We start from the raw sequence: 27472 nt of genomic DNA, 5'->3' as shown, positions 1-27472 counted from the left end.
CGACCACCACGTACACACTCAGCTGAAAACCTGTGAATAAAGGTTTTCCTATAAACCTGTAAATAAAGGTTTCAACAGTCCTCCAATTACTGTCTGTTTACGTCACTGCCCAATAAGCCTGCAGAATATATTAAAGATGTAAAAAGAGTCCGCCCGTTCCAAGCTCTTAGCTCTGATCTTCAGAGGTGACAGCGTAGTCCATTTCCATGGAAAATGCTCCTTCTGGTAATACATGGCCAGCAATCCAGGCCAATCTGATATATAAATCATGGCAGCTTGTGATGCAAAAAACAGCTATTCCTCAAATCTACAGATTTACACAGGTGAGCCTGTGAGTGGCATCCTTGAGAAAAATCAGGGAAAACATCTAGTCCTGGAACATCTGGAAATGTCATCCCACATATTGAATGGAATAGTACGTTGTTCGTGATAGGGAAACATAGTACTGGCAAGTGTGATTACTGTGGGGTGGAGGAAACTGTAGAACATGTCATGTTACAGTGTCAGAGGTATCAGGTTGAGAGGAGACATTTGATTCAAAATCTTAGTAACCTAAAAATCAAACTGGATCTGGTTGAGTTGTTGCGGCAGGACTCGGGAAGTAAAAGTTATCAGGCCTTATTTCAGTTTTTAAGAGAGGGGAACCTGTTTGGCAGGATTTGAGAATTTTTTTTTTTGGGCGTCGTTCCACCATACTCCAGTTGGTGGCGGTAATGCACCTTTCACTTGTTTGCCAACCGCCAATATAACTGTAAGAAAGAAAGAAAGAAAGCAGGAGGCGGCAAAACAAGGAAGTGCCTGTGCTTCAGAAGTGCCGGTCAACAGCGGTATCGAGCCTCCTTCCTCTACACATTTATAACACTTATCTTCAGCTTCACAGAAGATACCAGTACGAGATGAAGGGTTCCGGAAAGCTGTACTTTTTCCTCGGTGTTCTCCATGTCTGCTACGCCTCGTCTGCAGGTGAGATTTCAGCCTTGAAGGCTAGCTTAGCCGACACTACGCTCTTGCATCTATGAATCAGAAATTCAATTGGCTCTTGACGTTGGTTCTTTATTTTATAAAACGGGCGTCTGCGATCCGGGTCCGGAACCACCAGATGTCCCATAAGGACCCGGACCTACAGCCGTAACAAGAAACCAGAGTGGGGCAGCTTTTCTTGTTTTACAGTATTAGCAGTGGCTTGACAAACGCAAAGCAAATTATTCTGTGCAAAAAGGAAAACGGACAGTAATAATAGAGCACTTATGGGCTCCTCCCGAGAGTGACTGCAGTTAGTTCAAGTCCAGTCTTTGACTGTTTGCAGATTGTTGCCTCCTATCAGGCGAGATGAGCCCTCTTGATCAATTTATTTAGTATCATTTTAGTATTTGGTGTCACTGTATCACTTTTACCCAGATACTAACATGTTTAGTAAAGCTGAGGACAACGAAACGTGTTACAGCAGTGAAAAATGTTTTGGAAATTTGAGGGTTTATGTTTCTTTTGTTGATTTCATTTGTAAGAGTCTTCACAGTCCATCCAATATTAAGGATTACTTGTGTTGTAAAATAAAAATTGTAACCGCAGTTGAGCATTTGAGTCTGTGAACCACAAAGTTACAGATTCATCAGAGAGAAGTCGCTCGCTCTTTGCACACCGCTGATATAAAGACAACTCGGCTCATTTCTGCTCCGTTTCAGTAAAATCCGTATTACTGACGAGCAATAAGAGGCCCTGCCTCTAAACACTCAGTGAGAGGACTGAGTTGAGCCAAAGCAGCTTTAAAATGCTTGTGCAAAGAATCATTACTCTATCTGGTAATGTTCCTCCCTCCTTTTAGGGATAAGGAGCAAGACAATTTTTGGAGGGGGGGCTAAGTTTATACAATTTGCAATAAGTTGTGTGCCACGGGCTTTCAAATTCATATTTATGTGACTAGTTTAAATATTCTCCTTCTGAAACTCTTACAAACGCCATAAAACCAGCTGAAACAATACAACAGTCAAACTGACGCTGAGTACATCCAGCAGCTTTTTAATCTCAGACAAGGCTGTGTGCTGCTGTAGATGTTAGTGAATCTGGCCCCAAATCTTCCTTTAAGAATTCAAGTGAGAATCAAATGCCTGACATCACACTACAATCTGACGCCACAGCTTTTGGCCATCACAGAAAAAGGAAACACGAGTTCTGTCCATCGTCTGTAACTCTGAAATCTGAACCATGAGACAAACAAGAGCATCTCTACCTCTCAGCTCGGACTCTCTTTCTTCTCTCTGATGATGATGATTCGTCCATGACGGACGTCCTCAGTTCTTCCTGCAGATCCACCACCGTCTACACAACAAAGCACATACAGATGACGTCAGTGCAGCAGGCACAGTCCTACTGATACTGCTGCTGTTGTTTTAATTATAACACAAAAATCAGTCACATTATTCAATCTGGCCTAATCAAAGTTCAGCACGCTGTTCAGGTGTGAGTCCTCTTATTGGAGCACACCGGCTGATGTTTGAGTGAAAGGGAATTTTCCTTTCTTTAGTTTAATATTAGAAAATGTTTGTTACCTCAATAGTAGCATCACACACCATCTCATCTGGTTATCTATTAGTCAGTAAAAATGTTTGCTGTATGTTAAGATTAAGACTAAGATTATAATTTCTTTTTTATACATTAAAAAAACTTCAATGTCAGTCGGCCTTCATCCTGTCAAGCTGACAAATAACCCAGAGTTGAGTCGATTTTTTCCTCTGAACTCAGTAGTCCTGCAGGCCTGAAGCAGGATTTGCTCTAACCTCAGAGTTAACTACACAAGGTCATTCACTGCTTACCAGCATATATTCAAATCATTTGTCGTTTGATATCTTCAAACAGCTACAACAGCAGTTTCCTAAAGGCATTCTTTAAGGCTTTGTAAAGTAAGACCCTAAAATAGTATCATCAACACGGTAACTTGTGCTGTGAACTGTTCTAGAATCAGTTACGTTCTAGATTATAGATCAACAGGGATTGAAATCATCGTCTCCTGACCAATCAGTTCTCCAAAAGTTAGCGCCACTATTCCTGGAAGATCCCTTGGACCACTTTGTAGACCACTGTGTATGAACCTCTGACATCTCCGCGTTTTCTTCATAGTTCAATTTTACCTTTTTATTTTTTTTAATTCTCTTTTTGATGGCTGCAAACAAACGTCCTCCTGCCCCGAAACAATCTACCTTACAAAACTCATATACCGTATTTTTCAGACTTTAAGGTTAAAGCATTTGAAAACCTTTCATTTTCTCAAAAATCGACAGTGCACCTTATAATCCGGTGCGTCTTATGTATGAATTCTCGTTGTGCTTACTGATGTCGAATCAATTTTATGGTAAGCTACGAAGCCACATTCAGCAGTATAACTGCCACACAATACAAAACAATAACTACACAACACACTAACTATAGCCTCCAAACACGCTAAACGTCACTAATGTCTCACATATGAAAACTCGCTCTCTCTTTCTTTTGCTCGCCCGCTTTCCGTCACGGGTGTCACTCCTAAAAACTTCCCCTCCTCTCTAAACAACCAAGTACCATGTGTTGCCATATCATTTTTTGATTGACTGACATGGTAAACTAACACCAATAGGGAAGGGGTGTTTTTTTTTTTTTTTTCTTTCTTTTTCACTCGCAAGCCGAGAGTGTTTGCTAGCGCTGTCCATAGAAAATGCCATTTTTACCGTTCTTCCCGAAGTAAACACCACTGTTTTCTTCAGAAAAAAACATTGTGTGTATTTTTTATCATAACTCCGGTTTTACGTGGCCCATCGACACAGTTAAAAAACTGGTGTATAGTTTGAAGTCCGCACTTTCGACCCAAGTTGAAATGGAGACTCTGAGCTGCTGCATCTTGTAGCCGTGTAGTCTTAAATTGGTCATGTGATTTTGACCCGCTGACCCCAAAGGTTTAACCTGTCCTACCACACAAGTTACCATGGCGATTTAAGGAGAGAACCACTGTCATAGTTAAAGATGGGTGACCAGCATCTAAACTAGGGCTGCAAGATATTAGGAAAACCTGCAATAACTGTGATCAATATTGTGATAACGATATGACTTGCGATAAAATAAATAAAAAAAACAAAACAAAAAAAACCTCCCAGAATACATAATTTCAGTTTTACTGCAACAGTTTTATTTAAAGAAAGCTGCTGTATTAGCAGTGTAACAACAAAGTGCACTTTAACATTGAAACACTGTTCCCAAAATCTTTTTTCCTGAGGCTTGAATTCTGAAAGACATCCTTCCCGGTCTCTATAATTAGTTTTAGATAAACATAACTTAAATTATATTGTGAGAGTCTGGAAAATACACAGTCTCTAGACACCATGTTTTCAGTTCAAAGTCTTCGGTGAGGAAGTGCACTGTGAAGCTCATATATGGTTCCGTTGTACGACTTGACCATAGGTCTGTAGTGCCTGCGTAGTTTTCAGCTTGGCTCAGTTCAAACATGACAGTCTTGCGGCATGTTTCATACATTTGTGGAATGGCGACATGGGAAAAGTAGTTTGGTGAGGGGATGCAGTATCTCCGGTCCACTTTATGTATCAGACTGGTGAAGCCCTCTCTACTAACTGTATTTATAGGCATCATGTCTTAAGCCAGAAAATGTGTAATGGCCTCTGTTATTGCTTTGTACCACTTTGACGTTTTCTCATAGAGTTCCACTTGAAAAACTCTGATACAGAGACGGCTGTTGGACTGCTGTGATCTTTGTCTTAACATTAGCAACCTTTGTTTGGCTAGCCCTGTCTTTCTGGAACTTTTCAAACTGTTCTCTGTGGTTTTATTTGAAGATGATGGTGGAGATTAGTCGTGTTTCCTCTGGTGGTTGCCACGAGTGTTCGGCAAGTTTTGCAGAGTACCTGTGTTTGGAGAACGTCATCTTTATCAAATCCAATGTACCTCCAAATAAGCGAGGTACAATTTTTTTTTTTTACCCACGAGTTCATAGTCAGTAGCGTTCTCGTCATGTATCTCGCTCTCAGCCATTACAACTCTGACTCTTTGCTGCTGCGTTGTTCGCTCCCCACCTACGTAGGAGGCGGGCCTCTAATCCATTTGATTGATTAACGCTGTGAAGGGCTCCATTCGACTGGTCAAATCTGTAAAGGAGTTTCTTTGATTGGTAAATTCTTTAAAGCACGTGTGTAAACATTTTAAAGTACCCAATTATCGCAGTTTTCGCCATCTTTTGCAATGGGCCCATCGCCCATATGACAATAAATTTATTGTGCAGGCCTAATCTACACTTTCTGTCCTAAGAAAATCATGTCTTCTCCTCCATCATCAGTTATCAGGAGAGCAGACAGTCAAAGTACAAGAATTCAAACAAACTCAGAGATTCTACTTACAGAGCAGACACAGCACAGATGTTTCCTTCATCGTCCTTCTCACTCATTTCAGCTTTTTCCCCCCCCCAATCTCACACCATGTAAAGCCCGCCCTCTTCCTCTGAGCACAAGCCGTTCTGTTGGTACAAAAACAGTGTTCGTAAGGTAAACTATATCAAATATATATCACACAGCAATACTTTTTAATTTCCTTAAAACACTGAATTAAACACTTAATGACAAAAAAGGTTCTTATTTTTAAAAAGAATGTTATTGGTTTGACAACAGTGACTATGGCTTATTAAAAACAAAATCATCTGATACATCTAGTAATCTTCCCCAGTAAACATTGTCGTTATTTAACAATCAGGTGGCATTTTTTGTTAACATCTACTAGTGGCTGAAAAAAGTGGAAAGAAGCAGTGACACGGACATGTTAGTCTTCGCCAGCGTCAGTTTGTCGTACCTCTTAAACATTACCTGGTCGCTTTTATTAGAATTTGAAACGAGAGGAAAGTTTCTGCTCAATTTTTGTTTAATACTCTCATATTATCCATTCTAATAAAACAAAATACTTTCTTCAGTGTGAATTAATAGGTTACAAACCTGGATTCTGGCTTTGGAAAGCTGTAATTTGGGCAGGGTCTTCTAATTATAGACCATAATGTTTTTAATACTATCGTTTCTATTTATTACAAGCAGGTACAAGCACCTGCCGATATATCAAGAAAACAACACCTGATCTTTCATTGCTGTTTTTCCTCTGGGTTATCAAGACCTGTTTACTTAAACATCGAGATTCAAACTATAGTTAAATCAATTTTCTTATTGTAATGGAAAGATAACACTGCAAGTCACATACATAAATTTAGATTTTAACTTTAGACATAAAGTTAAAAGACAAGACCAAGTTCTATTTATTTATTTAGATTTTAACTTTATGTCTAAAGTTAAAATCTAAATAAATAAATTAACAGAACTTGGTCTTGTCTTTTGTCTCCCAAACCCCATGTAGGACATCTGAAACAAACATGTGATCAGTAAAAAACAAAACCGCCCACAGCGCATAAGAAGGTGTGCCCCAACGAAACGCCCGGCTAATGATCGAGTTGAGTTGTTGCACTCTCAGATTGTTTGTTGGTCTAATCGCACCATCCTTGGATATTTATTACACTGATCTTTAGATCCTCTGAATCCCACCACACAATGGGGGATATCTCTCTCTTATTCGGCCTGATTGTCGGTGTCTTACTTCCCTTGTTTACAGGTGAGATCCGTTAAAGCAGCTTTTGCGAGCTTATCCGTCAACTGCATCTGAGATTGTGTCTGTTACAGTTTTCATGGTCTGACTTTTGATTAAACCGCCTTTACTGTAACCCAGCAACGATGGGGGGCACAATCCAGTGTACTCTTCGCTGGCAGCTCATACTGGTGTGTTAGCATTAGCATCAAGTTTCTGGCAACATGGCCGAGCCGGTAACCGGTAACCCGGCAGCAGCTAGCTCAGGCTACAGCTAACTCGCACTGAACAAAGCGGAGACCAACACGGACATAAACACGAAGCAATCGCGATCCGTATAGATGGTAGCTACAGCTAATTAGCGGTTAACCGTCTAGAGACTGGGCTCAATACATTCACGAGCCGTAATCGGGGATCAAGACTAGTATTAATACCGACAGTCTTGCTCCGGCTAACTGAAGCCAGCGAGTTAGCACGGGCTAGAGCTAACTGGCGCTACATGGATGTAGCTGCTGTCAGGGCCATCACTGTTTGGTCTTACTAGTCATCCGCTGCTACATGTGTCGTAGTCCAAGATCGATTCGAGTATTAATACCACCCTCTGTAATCGGAGACGTACGCTGGTATTTAAACCAAGTAAAAACGGCCCCCACAGAAGCAATTGGTTAGCTAAGGCGCCAATTTGCTGTAGCCGGTGCTAAACCGCTGGCTAAATTCGCCGTAATCTTAGACCGACACTTTAAACACATTAAAACGCAATGATGAACCCGACAGCAGCTAGATCCAGGTAGCTACAAGTAACTAGCACTTAACCGTCTCACTACCTTGACTCACAGTAGGATCGGAGATGATCCCTACAGCTACTGTTAGTATCCATTTAGACATTGGCCACAATGGAGTCTTCCAGAAAGTTAAACAAGAAAGAAACCCGAGGAAATTAACAAGTCGTTTAATGTAATTTATGGCAAACTGGCATATTTGTGAGGGCTTTAAAACGAGATCACGTAAAATAAATAATGAAATAATCTTTTTTTCTTTCACTTAAGCTTGAAATTGCAGGATTTGCATCAAAAAGGAACAAATTAAAACAGTAGAAGTGACAAATGTAAAGGATCTAGATAAATATAATGAAGCTGTTGTTGCCATTTGATAAACCCCTTTAACAGTGTTTTCACTGATGGTTGGGAGTGGCACACTTATTGACTAGTATCAATATATGATCATGGAGTCAAAGTTCATTTCCCCTCAAAATGAGACTCCCAAGCACAAACAGAATCACTCAAATCTGTCATACATGTTGCCTCCTATCAGGCGAGATCAGTATTACCACAGAATATGAAAATGACAACATCATCAACAAAGTGGTGGTAGATCATGTAAATGTTAATTGTAACTGCATTTTCCATTTTGTGCCATAAGCTGCTGATACAGTTTGAGGTTTTTTTTTTTAAGTTTGTTAAACTCACAACTGAACATCACACTGCTGGAATAAAAAAAAAAATCTATTAACTGATCCAGTGTAAGCTCAGGTTTCACGCATGTGTTTCTCTCTGAAAACAACACGGCAGTTCAGATCAGTGAATAAAGCAAAACCAATATGCTTTGGATGTCAGGAAATAGTCTAACACACTAAAAACTGCTTTTACTCAGATATTTGATTTTATTCGTTATAGATTAGGCAGGAAGAAGTCACTGTTTGTGCAAAGCTTACATAAATGAATTCAGCAGAGCTTTCAGTTGTGCTTTACATCGCCAAAGTTACTGAGGGAGATGAACTGTGGTTTGTGTCGACTCAGTGTGAGGACTCTGCAGCGGCAGCTCTGAGTCATATAAGTAAATTACAGGTTAGACACTTGATCTTGCTGAACGCTGGTGTAGATGTTACTCAACCCAACGTTTTTTAAAAATTCAAATCTTATTTTTCACACGTTATTCTCGTTGTTTGCTGTCGCAGTTTAAACACAGTGGTCGTTTAGAGTCTCCGAGCAACGCTTTTCCTTAGCAATCCTCCCAAACACTACCTTGACTACAAAAATTACGTTTTTATTTAAAAAACGAAACAACATCAGAAGAAACAGCCGTTAAGAAAGGGGACGCGCCCTTCCCGTGTCGCTAACACGGCCTGCTAGCTGTGGGGTAGGGTTAGCTCAGTAACATGAGGGTTTATGCTTAAAACAGCCATTATAACTAAAGTAACACACAACAGGCTGGCACAGGAAGACTAAAACATGACTTTTAACGTGTTTCAGCTCCGTGATCAAAATTACACCCACAAAAAACCCTGTTTGTACTGTGAATAAGCTTTAACACGCCAGTAAACTGTTCTGAAATACGGAAAATACAGTTGGAAAAAGACTAATATTCTTTTAGAATCTCCACAAAGATTACAAATATGTAACTAGAGCACTAAAGAAGGAACACTTTTAATCTAAGGTCACACCTTATTTCAAATACTTTAGGTATTAAAGCTCTACAAGTCGATTAAATGTTACTGAGGATCAGGACAAAGGTAGCTGATCGTAAACGACACGGAGCTGCTGCCGCGAGCACTCGCCATCTTAGTTCTCTCAGCGAGGATTCAAATCCAAAACCAGGCCTGAAACACAAGCTCCTTTTTACTGTGTGTATCTGTACAATAACTATATAAATATACATTATTTGTCTTTGAATCTATAAAAACGTGTTTTGGCTTTAAAATCGTGAGCATTTTCTGTGTGACTCGGAGGTCATCAAATATTTGTAAGCTGAGTAAGCGCAGACTGTATGTGCGTTTGTTCGGACTACATGAAAGACGAATCCCTGTGTCTGTCTCGGGTTTAGCTGCTTAGTACTGTATCATTTGTTCTCTAAATCGTGTTTTCAGCACAGATCGGTCCGCGAATGCCACTGCAACAAAACATCGTTATAATAACACAGAGCTTCTAATACACGTATGTCATATGTTTATAAAAGAATAAAGCTTACACTTACAGCAGGCACACGGAAGTCTGTCCATCTGAGCCTGCGTTGTGTCGGGCGCGAACAGGATGTAGTCCGTTGGTCTCTAGTACCGTAGGCGCCTGCGACTCACAGAATATTTTGTAGTGGGTGGGGAAAAGTGACGTGTAAAGAGGGTGGAAAAACCAGCCTTACTTCTCCACCATTAGACCATTTGACCTTAGAACTGAAGAAGCTTCTCGGATGAGAGGCGAAACGTCTTCAAGTTACGCATCATTACACATTTACAGATCTGAGTATTCACACGCGCGTGTCCGCGTTCACAGCAAAATCTACAATCAGCTCTTCCAATAAACTGTTATGTAATATGTGTGTGATAGAATTTAGAAATCACGTCAGTGTAAATTACTAGTCTATATCATGATGTCTGGCGTCCACAGGTGAGATCTATCTCTTACATTGCTGCTGGATTGAATTGCCGTTATGGTTTTATTAAACACACGCAAGCGGGACGTAAACTTAATTAGCGAAGCTCGCCGAAACAAACTACGCCGAGCACAAGTTAGCTCGCCAGTTGCGAAGTAGAAGCGGCTATATGTGGTGTGAGTTTTCTGTGTGTTTTGCTTAGTCTTAGTATTTGTGTGTAGTTGAAGTAATTACTGTTAGAATCACCGTGACTTACTGGACATCGTTTTTCGACTGAAACTTCAGAAAACGGAAGACATTCGCTTCGCTCAAAGCACGGCTACTTGCCGCGCTAACGACGGCAAAGCGACACGTCACGCTAACGTTAGCATGTCGGTTATACGGATTACTTTGACATCATGACAGATTTTAATCCAGGAAACCTGAAGTTGGAATCAATATAATGCCATTAACATGTGCAGTGCTCTGGTACGGGAGAACATGTTCGGATAAGAAGCTCAAAACAGGCGTTTCGACACGGTGTCGCATTTTCGTAGCACACCTATGCTAGCGATCGGCAAGGAGAAAAAGTCCTACCGTGACGCTTAATGTTCGCGGCGGATAAAAGGTCGGCTGGCTTCACCGCGGCGCACAAATCACTCAGGAGAACAACCAAGCCACTAAAGAAGTGTATTAAAACTCGAGGAGGCACACTCACAACTGGAGCACTGTTTGCTCATATTGTGTGTGGTTGATTTAAACGTCAGAGCCTCGTTAACTGCTGTCATTTTTGCACTGCATCAAGTACCTGCTGAGAACATCACTGTAGTGAAGTTTATCTGAGTCTTCCCCATCCAGAAACCCTGGATTACAGCCAAGGGCAGGGATAAACGAAAACAGGGTCTGCTGAGATTTGGGCTTCGTTTTGTCTCTTCTTATATGAAGTAATCAAACTTTAACATTTCCACAGCAATTTTCTGAAAGAACCTCTGAACTAACAACAAGGATATAAAACTTCCCAAAACTATAGCTTCTTTTCCTGGGAGTTTCCATTTTTGCTTGGTTTGTTTCTCCTCCATCCAAAATGAATCCATGTAACATGTAAATGAAGGAGAATGTAAGGTGGAGATTTTTTTTTCCTCTCTGCAGAAAATGATGATGAATTTTAGGATTCCCAGTCATGTAGCAGTAAGAAACTTAGCAATGTTTGTGGTGTGATGGCCACAGGTTGTAAACGTGCTGGGTGTGATGTCTTCTGTATAAAAGCTTCAGTCATTTTTGGAGGTTATTTAGTAGGAACAAAAACAATGCAGTCAAAACATCAAGGATCAAACAGATTCAGGTTCCCTTCAGCTCTTTATAAGTTATAACTTCACCCTCCTTCACAGCTGGCTCGCGGGCCGACAACAGCAGAGCCAGAGTTGCCCACAGACGAACAGACCAAACTGCAGGGCCAGGAGTGGAGCACACACAGCCCTCACACCTTTTTTGTGCTCGCCACGTTGCTTGTGTTGTGAATGCAGAATACGACATCACTGAGTTTGCTGGTTGCTGCTTATAGACTTCATTTTTGTCTTTGCATCTGAAGGTGTAGATGCTCTACAGTGTCGTTCCATAGTTTTATAAAAGGCTTCTAATTATAATTAGTAATTACTTTCAGACACGGCTGATTATTTGATTAGTACTTTGAACATTACTGTGTGATGTGGTTAATGAACCATAGTCACGGTGGAGGCATGGCTGAGCAGCAATGCTTTTATTCCTTGTCCTGGATCGCCATCTTGTGGCAGATTTGGGAATTGTTTAGGAAGTATTTTCCTATTTTTGTACATTGAGGTGTCGCAGCTTCTTAGTATGTTTTTCCTGTCGATGTTTGTTATTAGTTTTTTTTAAACACGTACTATCACGTTGAACATAAAGTAAAGTTAACCTCTTGCAGCCTCTTCTGCAGCACAATCCAGCATTACACAAACGTGCAGCACTGTGTACAGTCCGCCCTACAGGACCGACTCCACAGCACACAAACCAGGCTGTGGCCCCGCCGTCTTTACTCTCTTCACCAGCTCTATAACCAGGGCTGAAACACGACCTCCCCACGCTGTGTGTCCGTGTTTACCACAACACGCAGAGACTCTAACATGTACCGAACGTGCTGCTTTGCTTTGTATTATCCATTAACAAGTTTGAGGAAAAAACATCAGCGTGGAGTCATGGATAGCCTTGGACCTTGAAATATAATTTGGACTTTAATGTGGAAATTTTGATGTTGTTCTCAAAAAATCTTTCTTGTATTAATGTTGCCCTGAGACTCTTTGATAGGAGTGACAGAGAGAGTCACTGGAGAACTGTTACATTACAGTGCATCAACTACACATGCTTCCCAGGCCATGGATTCAAAATGTCAAAGAAGTATCAGAATGACTTCTCGGACCGCTGCCTCAGGTCCACAGGCAGCCTGTATGAGGTTCAGTGGGCCTGCTGTGTGAAGTGTAGTCAGCCCTGTCACCTGCATCTATCTGACACTGATGGTGAAATCAGGAAGGATGTTTGTGGACAGTCTTACTGCAGTGAGGATGCATTTATGATCAGGCACAGTGTTTGTACAGAGCCCAGCTCTACAATGACCTGGACACAGAGAAACATTAATGCAGAGGTTTGACGAGCTAGAGTCCACAATTTTAACATTTCAAATTGAACTATTTAAAAAAAATTTATATAATAAAAATCACTTTTTTAAAATGCATTTTTTTTTTAAATTTCAAACATAATTAGAAGAGAATGAATACTGTTCAAAGTTATGTTTGCAAAAAAACGAATGTCTGCTTCTTTTCCTCTAATCTGTGAAAAACACATTTTTATTTTATTTAATGACACAACCTGGCCTAACAGGTCTGATGATTGTGTTTGATTGATTCAAACATGATAAAATGGAAACCAGGGATCTCTCACTGATCTTCACTCTGCTTGGCTGCTGTACAAGAGACTAGTTGCATTTTAACCTTTAACCTCTCTGATCTGTGCTGTTTCTTCTTTCAGTCCAGAAAGAAATCCCAGCTGTGTCTGGACAGAACATCACTGTGACGTGTCGAGCTCCAAACAACAACACAATCACAGCTGTAGAGTGTAGCAGACCTGACCTGGGAAATAAATATGTGTTTTTGTATCGGCAAAAGCGCATTGATACCACCAACCAGCATCCATCTTTCAAGAACCGGGTGGATCTGCAGGACAGAGAGATGAAGGATGGAGACGTGTCTCTGAGGATGACGAATATGACAATCAATGACACTGGAACATACGAGTGTCATGTCTCCATGAAAGAAACACGCTTGTGGGAATCTTTCTGCAACTTCACACTGAGAGTTGTTGATCCTCCAGGTGAGTGAGTAGAGTTGAGTGTGTGTGTGATCAGAGGTGAAGCTGCTTCCTGCTTGTTGATGTTTGTTTCTAAAGATGTTGTTGATGAGACTTTGTAGAAAGCAGCTGGTCTGAGTGATGTGATCAGAGTGCAGTAGATAATGTCTGACAGCAGTTTGAAGAAGAAATGGATTCTGTTCTGTTCTTCACTCATCACCTACCTGACAGCTGACACCTCACACCTGTTTCTCACCTGCAGGTCACACAGGAGGAGACACGGAGGATGGAGGGAAGGAGGATGGAGGGAAGGAGGATGGATCTGTTGGAATGAAAGTTGCTGTTGGGGCTATTGTTGCTGCTGTTGTTGTTGTTGGCGGTGGTTTTCTGATTTACAGAAAAGTTAAACCAAACAAACAGGGTTCATACCAGCCTCCAGTTAAAATTCAGCATGTTTGAAATGTTTCGGTTTTTCCAGCTGATCAGAGTCTCCCAGAGAACAGTTGAGGATATCCTGAAGTTAATTTTCATGTCCTCGCTTTTCTACTCTGAGCAGTCAAAGCGCTTTATACAACAAATTCATTTACACGAGCACTTCTTCCAGTCTCTTAAGTGCTCAATCTAACATTCATACACATTCACACTCCAATGGATGCATCGGAGAGCAACATGGGGTTAGTATCTTGCCCAAGGATATTTGGCATGCAGACTGGAGCAGCCTGGGATCGAACCACCGACCTTCTGGTTAGCGGCCACCTGATCTACAGCCCGCCTTCCTGTATGGAAATTCAAGTGTGCCAGGACTCACAGGTGATTGGCTGGCCAGGGACCTATGCCCGCCCAACTGCATGCAGATCGGAGTGTGCCAGTCCACACACGCCATTGGCTGCTGCGGGATCCTCGAATGCAGCGGACCAATGACGCGGCTGCCTGCGTTTACCTAGGAATACAAAAGGCTGAGGATTCTTCGCTCGTGGGGGACTCTTTGATTTGAGCAGACTGTGCAGGCTGTCCCTCCTGCCTCTGGCCTCTGGCCTCGGTTTTTGAGAGAGTGTTCTTGTGTTATTTTTTTCAATCATGTAAGACAAACGAGCTGAACTGTAACACCAGCAAGTGCCAAAAGACAATTTTCACAGATTTCTTCAAATTGTTTTCTTTGGTGCAAAAAACAGACTGTGTGGATTTTCCCATATTACTAACATGCCAATTTGTTTGTTGTGATTTATTATCAGCCAGACTCATATTTTCTTTAAATGACAAATTTATTTAAGACGGAGTGATTTATCTAAGTCTGGGATGGTACGTGTTAACAGCCGCTCATAGATCCTACCTGCCGGATCTTCTTTTCATTGATATTGCTATTATGACTGATGAAGCCGAGCTGGTGAGTTTCTGTGTTAACTAAGTAACATGTTGTTACAGGAAAAATGATTCTATGTTTCTTTACCTTCTTTTAAATGTACAAAGATGCCCTTTTGTCTATGGTTAGATTAGTTTAGAATTATCCTTTTAGACTTTCCCAGCAAAGACATACTGTTTTGGGACATATTGTTTTAGATTGTTTTATCTCTCACAGCTTTCTCCCAGCTCTCTGTTGACGAGACTAGCGCCACATATGGAGTTGTTTATTTTATCTGTTTATTATTTTCTTATCGTGTTCTCACTGTCTCTGTGATTTGTGCCTATAAAAAGTGCCAAGCCTCTGTTCATGATGTGAGTTGTTCTTAACAGCTTACCCGTGCGCACGTTAAAGCATAAAAAGTAACTTTGTCTCATTGTGTCTTTATTTCTCCTGGGTCTTTTACAGAGTTTTCCCCCAACACATGTTAAAGCTATAAATATGACTATTACTAAACTGTACTGTCATTAATAGTGTTGCTTTGTTAATGTTGTGTGGTTTATTTTTTTTTTTGTCTTTCAGTTGATTACCTGGCTTCTGTAAAGGCACGGTTACTGTACTGGTGTTAGTTTATGCTTGTGCAATAAAACTTATAAAAGGCAGCAATCAGAGTACGACACAGTTTTATCAGTTAAAACACACCCTTACGGTGGGAGTTTACTAATTTAAAGGTAGTTAGCTTAGTAAAAACCGTACACAGACAAACAGTCCAGCAAACATTTTCACATTTTATTTTTACATTTCCAATAATTAATGATTATTTATTTTAAAGTTGTATAAAAATGATCCAAATTAGAAGTTTTGTCTTTAACTCCTCAACGTCTGACCAACAATCATGCTGAGCTTTGTATTTATCTGTAACGGAACTTTTCCCAAACAAAGAGTTTGTGCTTCAAATGTTTCTACTGTAAATAAAGTTCCTGTTGATATGATTGTTGTTGTAAATAAATCTGAAGCTGGAATCAAAGTAATCCATGTTTTGTTTTCTTGCAGATTTCAGACAATTTTACAAAAAATATTAAGAATAAATCCCATAAACTGTCAAAGTTTATAAACAAAACAGCTGTTATAAATGTTGTAAAACACATTTATGTTTTAATTTGTTAGGCTGGTCGTTTATGACTACAGAGAGAAAGAACAAAGGATTTAACTGATGTGATATAAATCATGCTCTGATGTGCAGACATGGAAACACAGAAAACCTCATTCACATGTTTCACACATCACACTGATTTTGATGTTTTCTTTCCACTAATGTGACAAAAACGTCCTTCATGCATCTCCAGCTGGTTTCTTGACCATGACGATGAGTTCACTGTACTCAGGTCGCCTCCACAGTCTCCACATCTCAAACAAATGTGTTGGAACGAGATATTCACATCATGTTCATGTTGTGCTCTAATTGGCTCTCAGGTCAGCTGTTACAGCTGCTCTAAATGACCTCCACCTCCTGCCACTGGATGTGGTGAAAGGTGGAGTATTCAGAGGATTACAGTCAAAGTAAATCAGTATGAGGTCAACATCATGGCGAGAAACACTTTGGTGTTTAAAGTGACAGATCTTTGACACTAGGAGGAGAATATAAAGGGACAAATGGTTCACGTGGCTCTACAAAGGCCTTTATATACACTTCATATCCAGTTATAATTTAAAGCGAAATTCTTCTGAGTTAACATCCTGTAGATTTGGGACTAATCCTCTTTCTCCATGGATCCAGTGCTGGTGACTAATCTAGAACTGGTTCTGCGTTCCCATCAGGAAAAGTGTGTTTCTGCTGAGAGGTGGAGTTCACCTCATTGCCAGTAGAGGGCAGCATCAGAGCTCGGTTTGATCACAGCACTGAGCTGCTGGTCCATCTTTATAGAAACTTGCTCCTGAGCACTTCAGTCGTGACTCTCACCTCTGCTGGTCTGAACTTATTGAACCAGCGACGTCTCCAGACTCTCTAACACTGAATGACGTCACAGATGTTTACGACCTCAGCACACACTGCACAGGAACAAAGACTCACGTGTGCAGCTGCTTAAAATGAAAATTATGTGTTGGCGCTATTGATGTGCAGTGTTGGTCAAGTTACTTGAAAAAAGTAATCAGTAACTAATTACTGATTACTTCCCCAAAAAAGTAATCCCGTTACTTTACTGATTTCTTATTTTCAAAAGTAATTAATTACTTAGTTACTTTTTAAAACACGATTTACAACCTGAATAGGTGATAAAGCGATAGAGCTTTCAGCCCAATTCTACTTTTTCTGCATAATCCATCATACAAAATGTAATCAAATGGAAAAGTCTCTTTTTAAAACTTGTTTCATTAGTTTTAATCTTTTAACTTTATGCATCAAGCAAAAATTTAATTACATGCAACATTGACTGACTGGAAGAAATTTGTTTAACATTTAAACCTATTTTCTGCACATTCCAGCACATAAAATAAAATATTTTTTGTGTCTACACTCAGTCTTTCAAATAGATGCAAGTAAAACACAGCAGAAAATAAATAAAGTCAAAGACTCAGCGGTCCTGTTGCTCTATTTTCACCTGTAAAGCAGGAGTAGGGTAGGCGGAGGTTTACGGTCAGTTGAAGAATCCGCGAGTTTCTCAGTGAATTTAGGTCCTAGCGCACTCGGAAGTTTAGGGTTTTTTTCGCTGTAAAAAGAAGTTTTCTTCCCACGCACAATGGACACTAATGTTTTTGTCACTTTTTATGGAATCAAACTTAAAGTAAGGTCAGTACTTCCACGCTTTAAACGCTGCACGCTCATACTCTCTCCCGCACTTGATACATTATCCATTGTTGATCTGCACACAGCTGTTGCCACGAACGTCGCACTTGCTTACGTCACTGTCATGAGACATTCTCGCAAAAAAAAAAAATCATGGTTTTAGTAACGCAGCGTGCTTACGGGAAAGTAACGGTAATCTAATTACCGTTTTTGCAATAGTAATCCCTTACTTTACTCGTTACTTGAAAAAAGTAATTGGACAGGTGTAACAGTGTACATAATAAAGCCCCAAGAGTGTTTTTGATATTTATTTCTGACATGTGAAAAACATTTTTTAAAGAATATGTTTCAAAGTTAATTAATTCATGAGAATAAAATCTAATGTTTAATTAAAGCTTCAGTGACAAACTACAGCCAACAGGTGGCAGCACATCTCTCTTCCCCTCATGAGCACAGCCACTTTACCACCATCACTGCTCACTACAAGGCCTGTTTCTGTTTTGCTCCAAGTTTAAAACTCAGGGGGAAGAAACAGATGTTCATGTTCAGGGGCTCTCCTGCATGCACGCACACACACACACACACACACACACACACACACACACACACACACACACACACACACACACACACACACACACACACACAGTGTCCATAGGTTTAGTTTAATTATTTATTCTGGCCGCATCCTGTTCATAGCATCAGCTGAAACCAAAGAAAGTACAGCAACAATCTGATGATCTGATTCTGGGGGTCGTGCAGTTGTTTATGTGGTTGTTTTTGTCAAACAGGAAACATCCACAAAGAACATTAGTGAAACAGCACAGGAGGAGAAAATGTGCAGCTTCACCCTCTAAATTATTCCTGCTTTAATTCTGGAATGATGATGTCATGAAATTAATTAAATCAAATTTCTGACCAGTAGTGTTTGTGCTGTGCTGAGTCGATTATTCACAGGCTGTCTACAGAGGAGTCTCCTTCTGCCTCATTTCAGTTTCCCAAAGTGAAAAGTCACACTCCACCAGTCCGCACCTTATCATAAATGTTTATCTACAAGTCACTGCAATACACGTCCCCTGAGCTCTGCCTGCGGTTATGACAGAGTTCACGAGCTGCACTCGTGGCTTCTGACTGTTCAAAAAAAGGTGACTGACAGTCAGCTGCTTTTTTTTTTATTATTATGGAAGCAAAGGGCACCGCGCGAATAGCAGACGCTGAAGATTCACCACTTCCAGCATGACTTTATGATGACAGAGAAAATAAATACATGAAACCAGTTCCTGTTGGAAAAAGAAAGAGAAAAACAGACCTTAATGGATCCTTTAAAGTCTGGATGTGAGGGAGTGTTGAAGGTGCTGGAAGTCACGATCTTTTGAACGGGACAAAGTGAAACTAAGCCGTCATCTCCAGAGGATAGACTCATCTGGGGCACCACGTCTGCAGCTTTCATGAAAAGCTGTTTTGGTAGTTATTATATACAGGACATTATCCCCAAGACATAAAAACCACATGTACAAACCTGACATCAAGTGTTTTCAAAAAAAATTGCTGACTTTGCCCAAAATAAGGTTTTAAAAAGCTTTGCTAGCTCTGGAAATAAAAAAAAACAAGAGTTACTGAGTGACAGTTTAAGTCTGGAGGGTTAATATTTACACTGTGTTGTGTTTCTGTAAACAGAGTTTTAATCATGAGAGGAAATAACCCAAGAGGATCTGAAATGAGCTGCAGCCATCCCTGCGACAGCCCAAAAACAGTACCAGTCACTGTTAGAGGAAATACTTCTTGACTTTGCTGATTGAACTCGTTTTTTAGTTTGTCAAATAGAATGAAATAGAATAGAAATCTAAACATATTTGAATGCTGGACTTCTACATTAACTAATAAAGTAATTTTTACAGGAAAGTATTTAGGACAAAACACAGAATTACAGAGTTACTCAGACTTAAATGAAGGAAGAGGAAATGCACAGATGTAAACAGGCTCAAGTTAATGACATAATTTCCCCATTTTTACTTCAATCAGAGAAAAAAGGCCCCAGAGGAAATAAGACCAAACAAACAAACCCTTCACTCTGTTACTTGTGATGCGTGAGGCTCTCATTTTATTTCTGTGATCAGATCAACAACAATAAATATCATAAAATTATGTCACAACAAACAAAGGAGAAATATAAAAACATGGTACAGAGAAATGAACATGTTCAAATGCATACATACGAATACATAGAAAATATGTATCATCTCCTAATTTGAGCCACATAACATAAGAAAACATAACAAAAAACAGAGTGAGGCTCCATTTCCCTCCACAGGCTTTCATACCTCGATCTTCCTTCAAATTCCTGATACGACCTCGTGTCCTGCTCACTTTCATTTATTCAGGTTTTAGTTTTGAACATCCGTCCATCTTCTTCCACTTTTATTTTGCTCATTGCACTGTCCCCTTTTGATCTTCAAATATCCTTTTTATTCCCCTTTGTATGACAGTGGATATTTACAATGGACTCGGCTCATCACTCAGAGTCAGATTGGATCCACAACATTTGTACTGACGGTGGTGTGATCAGTGGTGGGTAACAAAACAAAAAACAACAAGTGAAACATTAACATTGAGTACACTAGTCAAAGACATAAATTCTGAAAAGGCCTGAGAACGGATCAATAAAAATCAGAAACCTCTGGACTGTTTTCAGAGCAGCTGCTGCTTTTAGATCTCAGAGGAAGTCCCTCTCTGACCTCTGCCACAGAGCGCTCTGCAGCCTCACCACACACCTCAAACGTACAAATGACAAACAAATTAGATTTTAAACCAACCGGAACTTCACGACTGAGCAGTGTACTGATGAGTTTCAACACCTTCAGGCAGCACAACAGGCGAGGATGCAGATCAGGAGAAAGGACGAGATCCTGAGGCATCAGAACAGGAAACGAGCCAAACTGTCAGGGCTGAAAGCACCAACTGACTCAGATTGTGTTAAAACGTCTTCAGATTGAAAATCCTCTCTATTCACCAGATTAATGCTCATGTGAAGTCCTGAAAATGAAAAACGCTGAAAGATCAACTGTGTATTTTGCACAGAGGAACAAGAACAAGATGTCATGATGGAAGTCTAAAAACAGCCACGCCCGAGGTGGAGATCTGAACTTGAGATCAGCTGAATTTAAATCACTGATAAGGTTTCTGATATTTACAGATCCAACTCAGAACTTTCCACAACTCATATAATAACACAATAAAACCATTATGATAATGGTTTTTATATTTTATTAAATAAATATCATGGGTATACTATAATCACATATTAGATTACATTGAGTCATTATTTCTAATGGGGGCGATGGACAGAAAGCAGGAAGGTGGCTGATTGGCTGCAGTTGCCACAAACAGAAATAAATCAAGTGTTTAAAAGTGCAAAATAAAAACTTAAAGTTAATAAAGTGCTTAACTCACTGAGAGAACTTGCTAACCGTGCTACTGTGGCCCCATCTTAATGCCCCGTCTAATCAGAGCTTACATAAACTGATCTACTCTACGTCTGTCTCCTCCACCTCTCTACCTGCTAAAAGCTCCACTACGCTCACCTGCTGTTCTCACGGTAAAATCAAGCTCTGCAGAAAAATGCACAGAATAAAGTTAAACTTAAAAGAAAAAAGAAGAAAAATAAAAAAAATAAACAGATTTAAAGTTTATAAAAAGCTTGTTGCAGCCACAGTATTGATGTAATGTTACTTTTAATGGTTGTTGGGAGAAAATGACTCCCGAATGTGACTCAAGATCAGAGGAGCGGTGCATCGAACCCTTGTTGCTGTGAGATGAGTGCTGTCAACAGACGCTCTGTTTATGCTGTCTGCTTGCTAAATAACAATGCTTCACACATCGTCTCAAACATTTCAGATCAACTGTTTAACATTTCAGGTGGATGTTCATAAGAGTTGCTGCGTGTTGATGATTTCCATTTTTGGATGAAAAATACTGCAACACAAACGCCAACAATAAGACAACTTACAACTGCAACAATAATGATGATTAAATCATGCGTGTCCTTGTTTTCTACAGTCGGATCTCCTGAAGAGAAAAACAAAAACAAAACAGGTGAGAGGCCTGAGGCATGCTGACAGCATTTCTTTTACACTGAAATACGCCTGGCAGTTAGCAGAGGTCATAACGTCCAACAGTGACGTAACTGTCAGAAAAGTAATAAAAGTATCGGCAGGCGCTTGGATCATAAACACTGAGCACACCACTGTGCTCATGTTTCAGAAACCAACGCTTTTATTTTTTCTCTCAAACACTTGCATGTGTATTAGGTAAAGTACCTTTCAAAAAAAAACCCCTAACAGCAAGCAACAGAACGAAATATAAACTTAAATATAAATATATACTTCTAAATACTTCAGTTTTCAGGCCCCTCTTCTGTGGAACCAGCTTCCAGTATCTCTACTTTTAAGATTAGACTTAAAACTTTCCTTTTTGCTAAAGCATATAGTTAGGGCTGGACCAGGTGACCCTGAATCCTCCCTTAGTTATGCTGCAATAGATGTAGGCTGCCGGGGGATTCCCATGATGCATTGAGTTTTTCCTTTCCAGTCACCTTTCTCACTCACTATGTGTTAATAGACCTCTCTGCATTGAATCATATCTGTTATTAACCTCTGTCTCTCTTCCACAGCATGTCTTTATCCTGTCTTCCTTCTCTCACCCCAACCGGTCGCAGCAGATGGCCCCGCCCCTCCCTGAGCCTGGTTCTGCCGGAGGTTTCTTCCTGTTAAAAGGGCGTTTTTCCTTCCCACTGTCGCCAAAGTGCTTGCTCATAGGGGTTCATATGATTGTTGGGTTTTTCTCTGTATCTATGAAGCGCCTTGAGGCGACTTTTGTTGTGATTTGGCGCTATATAAATAAAATTGAATTGAATTGAAATACATTTTCCTCACAGAAAGAAAAAAAGCAGGGGCGCACCCAAAGAGCAGAGTGCAGGGTGACACTGCACCACATGAAATCTGAAACTTTAGTTCATTACTTTACACTTTTAGTTGTAAGTCTACTGATATATATTGCTGGATTAATATAGATAAAACCACCGAGCAGCATAACTGAATAAAATTTCCATCTTATACATTAAAAGGATGCACATATTAATGCTACAACAACTATGATCCAGTCATATCATGCATGTTTTTCTGCATTATAATTTACTCTGCCATAGGCACTCTACAACATCAAACTCAGTTTAAACAGTTCTCATGTCCGACATCTGTGTCAGCCTCAGAGCCTCTGGCTATCAGCTCTTTGCCTTTTTTCTCGGTTCACTGCGCCACCACCTTCAAAACTCTAAGACAGTCAAAGAAGTAAAATGCACTCGGCTGGTATAATCACACACAGGAAAATGAGCAATAACAGATGTCTGAATGAAAATAAAACGGGGCCAATAAACAACTACGTCAGATCAGATTTATCACCACTCACACGCCACTGCAGGAAGCATCAGCATATGTCACGTAACACAAGTAGAAAGATCATGTTAACTGCAGACTGCAGTGATCTTTCAAACCACGTCAAGTTCGTGGAGAGTAGACCAAAAAAGATAAATAAATCCTCTGCAGTGGCAAAAGTTGGGGCTTTTTGCGTCTCTTTTTCCTTTTCTTTTGTTTTTGAAATCAAATGGTGGAAAATAACAAGCATGGTCTTCTGTTTTTACCACGCATGGACAGACAATGCTTCCCTCAGAGAACATCTGTGGGGGTGCAAAAAGCCAGCGTCACAGTTCACAGACACAAAAAGCTCTTTTGTGCTTAGCCGTGCAGTGAGGGCTGCAATTTGGCTCTGCATGTCCCTACAAGTCAGAAGAAGAATAAGTAGTAAGGTGGACCTCTCAACTCACCAGAGTCTATGACTGTGAGGTCGATGGACCGCCTGGACTCACTCTGAACTCTCTGACCGCTGCTGAGATCACTGGTTATAATCCGACACTCATATGTTCCTGTATCGTTGACGTTGACGTTCTTCAGAATCACAGAAACGTCTCCGTTTTTCATAGACGGGTGTTTCAGCTCCACTCGGCCTTTAAAACGCTCGTGCTGGTAGCTTTCATATGAGCGCCCGTTTCGGTAGAAGAAGACGTATCCGTCTGACTTAATCTCAGGTATGCTCCATTCTAACAGGGTGATATTTACACCACTGGGATCCTGACAGTGAAGAGTGACATCTTGTCTAGGCCTCACTTTTATCTCTGTGTGACCGAAGACAAAAGAAAAAAAGAACAAACTTTGATAAGATGTTGCGATCCATTTCTTTACGACATATTGTGTAGAAATGCTGGTGTAACTCCTCCTGTACAGGTCTTTTTTTTCAGTAGACGAGCATATCTAGAGACATCTGACAGAAACTATTTGGATCGAGGAAGTCTTAAAAAAACATCAGTGGATTAATCAAAGTAATGGATTCCTGCAGCTCGACATATTTCCAAAACAAGGCCAGGGACCAAAGAGAAATATGATTTTTTTTTAAAAATTTCCTCTTGATCATGCTCTTTCACACACAGTGACAAATGTCCTTGATAGATGTAGGCCAGAGGCTGTTATGGGCCTACTTTTCTGTTGCTTGAAGCGTCCTCCATAAATGCGCATGCGTCACCTGCTCGTGTGAATGCACAAGAAGAGAAAAGAATAAAAGCAAACTCATCCTCCTCAGTGGTTATTAACCTACCCATGTGTTCATTTACAGAAAAGAGCCTGCAAAAGCTACTGACTTAGATTACAGCACTCGATGTTTGTTTGTGTCTGTCTGGGTTATTTAAGATCACCTCAAGGGATCAAAAACTTTCTTGAAATCTTGAAATGCCTTGAGTAACAAGCTCTTCTCTAGGAAAACCAGATTTTCATCATACGGTACCAAGTGTTATGGATCAGACTTTGTGGCTATTTTAAAATAATATTTCCTTAAAATAACACATTAATTTCCTCATGCTGTTCTGAATCGCTAAACTCTGTTGACTGTTACCACATGTGTAGCTAAGAACCCACAATGACACAGATTTGTAAATAAGAATAAAATAGAATAGAATAGAATAGACCTTTATTCTCATTGTACATGTACATTGAAATTGTGGGTGTGCCATGCCAACTGGACAAGTATAAAGTGTAAATAGTGAGAGTGCAGGATCAAATAACAAACATGGGGAGTGTGTACAAAGCAAGAGAAAGGTCACGGATTAGCGAACAGGTTGTGAAGTTTCTTTTATTTCACACTTTTATTTCACACTTTTATTTCACACTTTCCGCACACTCAGTTCCTTTACAGGAAAATGAGGATTGGTAGAACCTAAATTAAGAGTTTCCTTTTCTTTGCTTCCTTCCAACTTAATGGTTTCATTTCTACCACTGCAGAAAACAAAAGTACAATATTGTGGACCTGACAGATTACTTGCACATACGGTGATGTCACACTTGTATGAACAAACTATAAACCTATGTCTGGGAGCTATGACGCCAAATGCAATAAGATGTGATAGAGTTGTAACACATGAGGTCATTTTCTGGGTTCATGAAGAAATGTCTGCAATTACACCAGTAAACTTTTGATATGTTATAAAAAAATTCATAGTGACATCATACCTATAACATAGTGCACTCAACATACTGGGGAAAACAAAGGGGAGGAAAAAATTCTGATAACTGCATATTTCTTGTGTAGCTGATGTATCAGTAATCACCAGACATACTAAAATATTATGGTAAATATGTTGACAATCTGACAACTTAAAACTACTGTCGTGTTTATGCACACTGACTGTGTGCAAGTACAACGCAAGAAGTATGTCCTGAGAAAGGTTTAATCCCTGAGAGGGAGACAAAAAACTCCCAAAAACAATAAAGAAGTCCAGACGCTTTTCTTTGCAAGCTCCTTTGACTCCCAAAAACAAACACAACAAGATCAGCAAGATGCGACTTGATTAATTATAGTATCTTATCATAAGCATCTACCGACAGAAGAAAAACAGAAGAATGAAGCCAGCCCTTGTGACTTAGAGAAGATGTGGCAAGTTTTTAAATGAGATTAACTCCACATACTCAACTCTGCTGCTCTGTGTAGTTCAGCAGTTTTGTTAATGTAATTTTTCCAGTCTTTTCTTTTCTTTCAGTTCCAGTAAGATAGCGGTGGGGGAACTCCAGACAAGATTAAAGACCTGGCAAATAACATTTCTGTCTCCAGCTCTGGAGATTTCCTCCACCTGTATACTCCCACGAGAGCACTGGGATCAGTTGTTCTTGGTGGAACCTAGGTTATGGCTAAAGACCAGAGGTCCTCTGGAACAATCTCCTCCAAGCTATTCGCACGTCCCGTCCTGCTGCAAACACGCTGCTATTGATGTTTACATTTAAACAACTGTTAAAACAAACTTGCTCTAAAAAATTGTGAGTCACAGCATTTGTCAGACTGCCAGCAGTTTTTTTTTTAATTTTATTTTTAGCTACTCACCTTCTAATTCCACAGTCTCAAAAGTCAGAAGAAGAAGAAGAAGAAGGATGTGAGACATTTCTGTTGAATAACTCACAACTGACCCTCCTGAAGCTGCTGGAAACTCGATTTGTGTAAATCTGGTGTCGTGCCAAAAGCAGTCTGAGGCAAGGGGCAGTCTGCTGCGTTCAGGGACACACCCACCTGAACATCAGCCGTCACAGTGTGCTTTCAACCCTGAAGCTGCACTCAATGTTTCTCTCTCCTGTTTTTGTTGTTTTTGTAGGAGAAAGCGCAAAGTGAACACGGGAAAGTGCCTCGAGCCCACATTCATGACACCCTAAAATGATCCTTATTTAGGTTTTGTATTGTTTAATTGTTTTTTTTTAATTTATTATTCCACTGTAGATGCTGTAGAAATAATATCTGCTTTCCGTCTGTGTATTTTTGTAAATATCTTGTGTAATGACAATGAACCTTATTGAATCTTCAGTGTGAATCAGTAACCAGCATCAACATTTAGACAACAAAGTTAACTTAGCATGGTTCTAACAGAGCTCACTGGCTGCCCTCTAGTGTTCGCCAGCGGTCACTGCAGGTTTAATTCTTACTCGGACGGAAGTGACGGACAAGGTAAGCGACTCATGTTGACGCCGGAGATTTTGGCGGAAAATTAAAGCGAATGGTAGTTTAGAATTGAACAAATTCCTTTAAGCTTCAGTATTACCAAATACACTTATCAATTGTCTTATAACTAACAACATTTGTCTAAATCATCTCCAACACCCTGGAGAACAACGGGGAGAGTTTAGAGGCTCTCCAAGATTACATTGATCAGTGGTTCCAGGATCTCGTGATGAAGAAGGCCCAGTGTGCAGCTTCCCTGGCCAAACCTGAGACGCCGTCGTTGAAAAGACTTCGCCCGGCAGATTCCCCCGGCTCAACATCGCCAGCCGGCAAAGATATTGTCGACATACTGGAGTCAATCGACCAACGATTGTCCAGTTTCGACGCAAGGCTGTCCTTGGTGGAGATTCTTCACCGGGAATTTAAATCCTTGTGAGAATCCCTGGAGTTCAGCCAGCAGCAGGTGGAAACGCTTGCTGCTGAAAATGCCACGCTAAGGGAGTCGGTGAAATGTCTCACAGACAATGTTACTCAGCTAAATATAGAAAATAAAAAAAATAAAAGAAACAGTTATTGATCTACAAGCTTGTAGCATGCGTGATAATCTGGTATTTTCTGGTATTCCAGAAGCCGCTGGAGAGGACGCGGAGACCACGGTAAAAAGCTTCATCAAAACCCACCTGAAGCTGCTGGAGGACACGGTGAAGAACATCGTCTTTGATAGGGTGCATCGCCTCGGCCCCATGCGGGCTGCGGCCGGGAGACCACGTCCTATTGTGGCCAAATTCGGCCACTTCAAACAAAAGGAACATGTGAAAAGCCGCGGCAGGGAATTAAAAGCAACGGACTTCAGCGTGAACGACCAGTTCCCCAAAGAGATCTTGGAACAATGCAGGGTCCTCTTCCCAATCCGACGCAGCTTCATCCAGAAGGGCTCCTGCGCTGTCATCGCTGTGGACCGGCTGTACGTGGACGGACAG

General features: G+C 40.5%; 3 protein-coding genes across 22 annotated transcripts in view; 1 reads left to right on the top strand and 2 right to left on the bottom strand.

The window, feature by feature from the left end:
• Positions 1 to 27472, bottom strand: part of LOC113018111 (Fc receptor-like protein 4) — a 66361-nt gene that overhangs the window by 6751 nt on the left and 32138 nt on the right. Inside the window, exons 1-4 of one of the 8 annotated variants that reach the window (XR_013906411.1) lie at positions 9556 to 9723; positions 5373 to 5488; positions 4963 to 5123; positions 4131 to 4883 (exon numbers count right to left, since the gene is read on the bottom strand). The gene's annotated coding sequence lies outside the window, so the exon portion shown is untranslated. Of the gene's footprint in view, positions 1 to 2227; positions 2317 to 4130; positions 4884 to 4962; positions 5124 to 5372; positions 5489 to 9555; positions 9724 to 27472 lie in introns of those variants that run through there. The other 7 variants (XR_013906410.1, XR_013906404.1, XR_013906405.1 and 4 more) reach the window with 7 other exon arrangements.
• Positions 145 to 15653, top strand: LOC145425682 (ICOS ligand-like). 3 transcript variants are annotated; one of them, XM_080298971.1, is made up of 3 exons: positions 145 to 963; positions 12970 to 13311; positions 13550 to 15653. In XM_080298971.1, exons 1-3 carry the CDS (start codon positions 897 to 899, stop codon positions 13744 to 13746), a joined length of 606 nt encoding a protein of 201 aa, XP_080155097.1. In that variant the 5' UTR covers positions 145 to 896; the 3' UTR covers positions 13747 to 15653. The 3 variants fall into 3 exon arrangements, 2 of the variants coding, with proteins under 2 accessions (XP_080155097.1, XP_080155098.1); XM_080298972.1 differs by lacking the exon at positions 145 to 963 and adding an exon at positions 6483 to 6618; XR_013906412.1 differs by lacking the exon at positions 145 to 963 and adding an exon at positions 9835 to 9968.
• On the bottom strand, positions 19499 to 26156 carry LOC113018116 (coxsackievirus and adenovirus receptor homolog). 11 transcript variants are annotated; one of them, XR_013903885.1, is made up of 5 exons: positions 25887 to 26156; positions 23290 to 23637; positions 20993 to 21019; positions 20225 to 20317; positions 19499 to 19958 (listed from the first exon to the last, which is right to left on the bottom strand). XR_013903885.1 is itself a non-coding variant. In XM_080294074.1 (4 exons), the coding sequence occupies exons 1-4, from the start codon at positions 25942 to 25944 to the stop codon at positions 20298 to 20300; spliced, it is 453 nt and encodes a 150-aa protein (XP_080150200.1). In that variant the 5' UTR covers positions 25945 to 26156; the 3' UTR covers positions 19499 to 20297. The 11 variants fall into 11 exon arrangements, 5 of the variants coding, with proteins under 5 accessions (XP_080150200.1, XP_080150196.1, XP_080150202.1 ...); XR_013903897.1 differs by having other exon boundaries at positions 20993 to 21476; positions 25887 to 26154; XR_013903893.1 differs by lacking the exon at positions 20993 to 21019 and having other exon boundaries at positions 25887 to 26154.

This window comes from Astatotilapia calliptera, chromosome 3, assembly GCF_964374335.1.
Source record: "Astatotilapia calliptera chromosome 3, fAstCal68.1, whole genome shotgun sequence".
NCBI classification, from domain to species: domain Eukaryota; kingdom Metazoa; phylum Chordata; class Actinopteri; order Cichliformes; family Cichlidae; genus Astatotilapia; species Astatotilapia calliptera.
The sequence above is the reverse complement of the archived record's forward strand: the minus strand, read 5'-3'. Positions and strand labels throughout refer to the sequence as shown.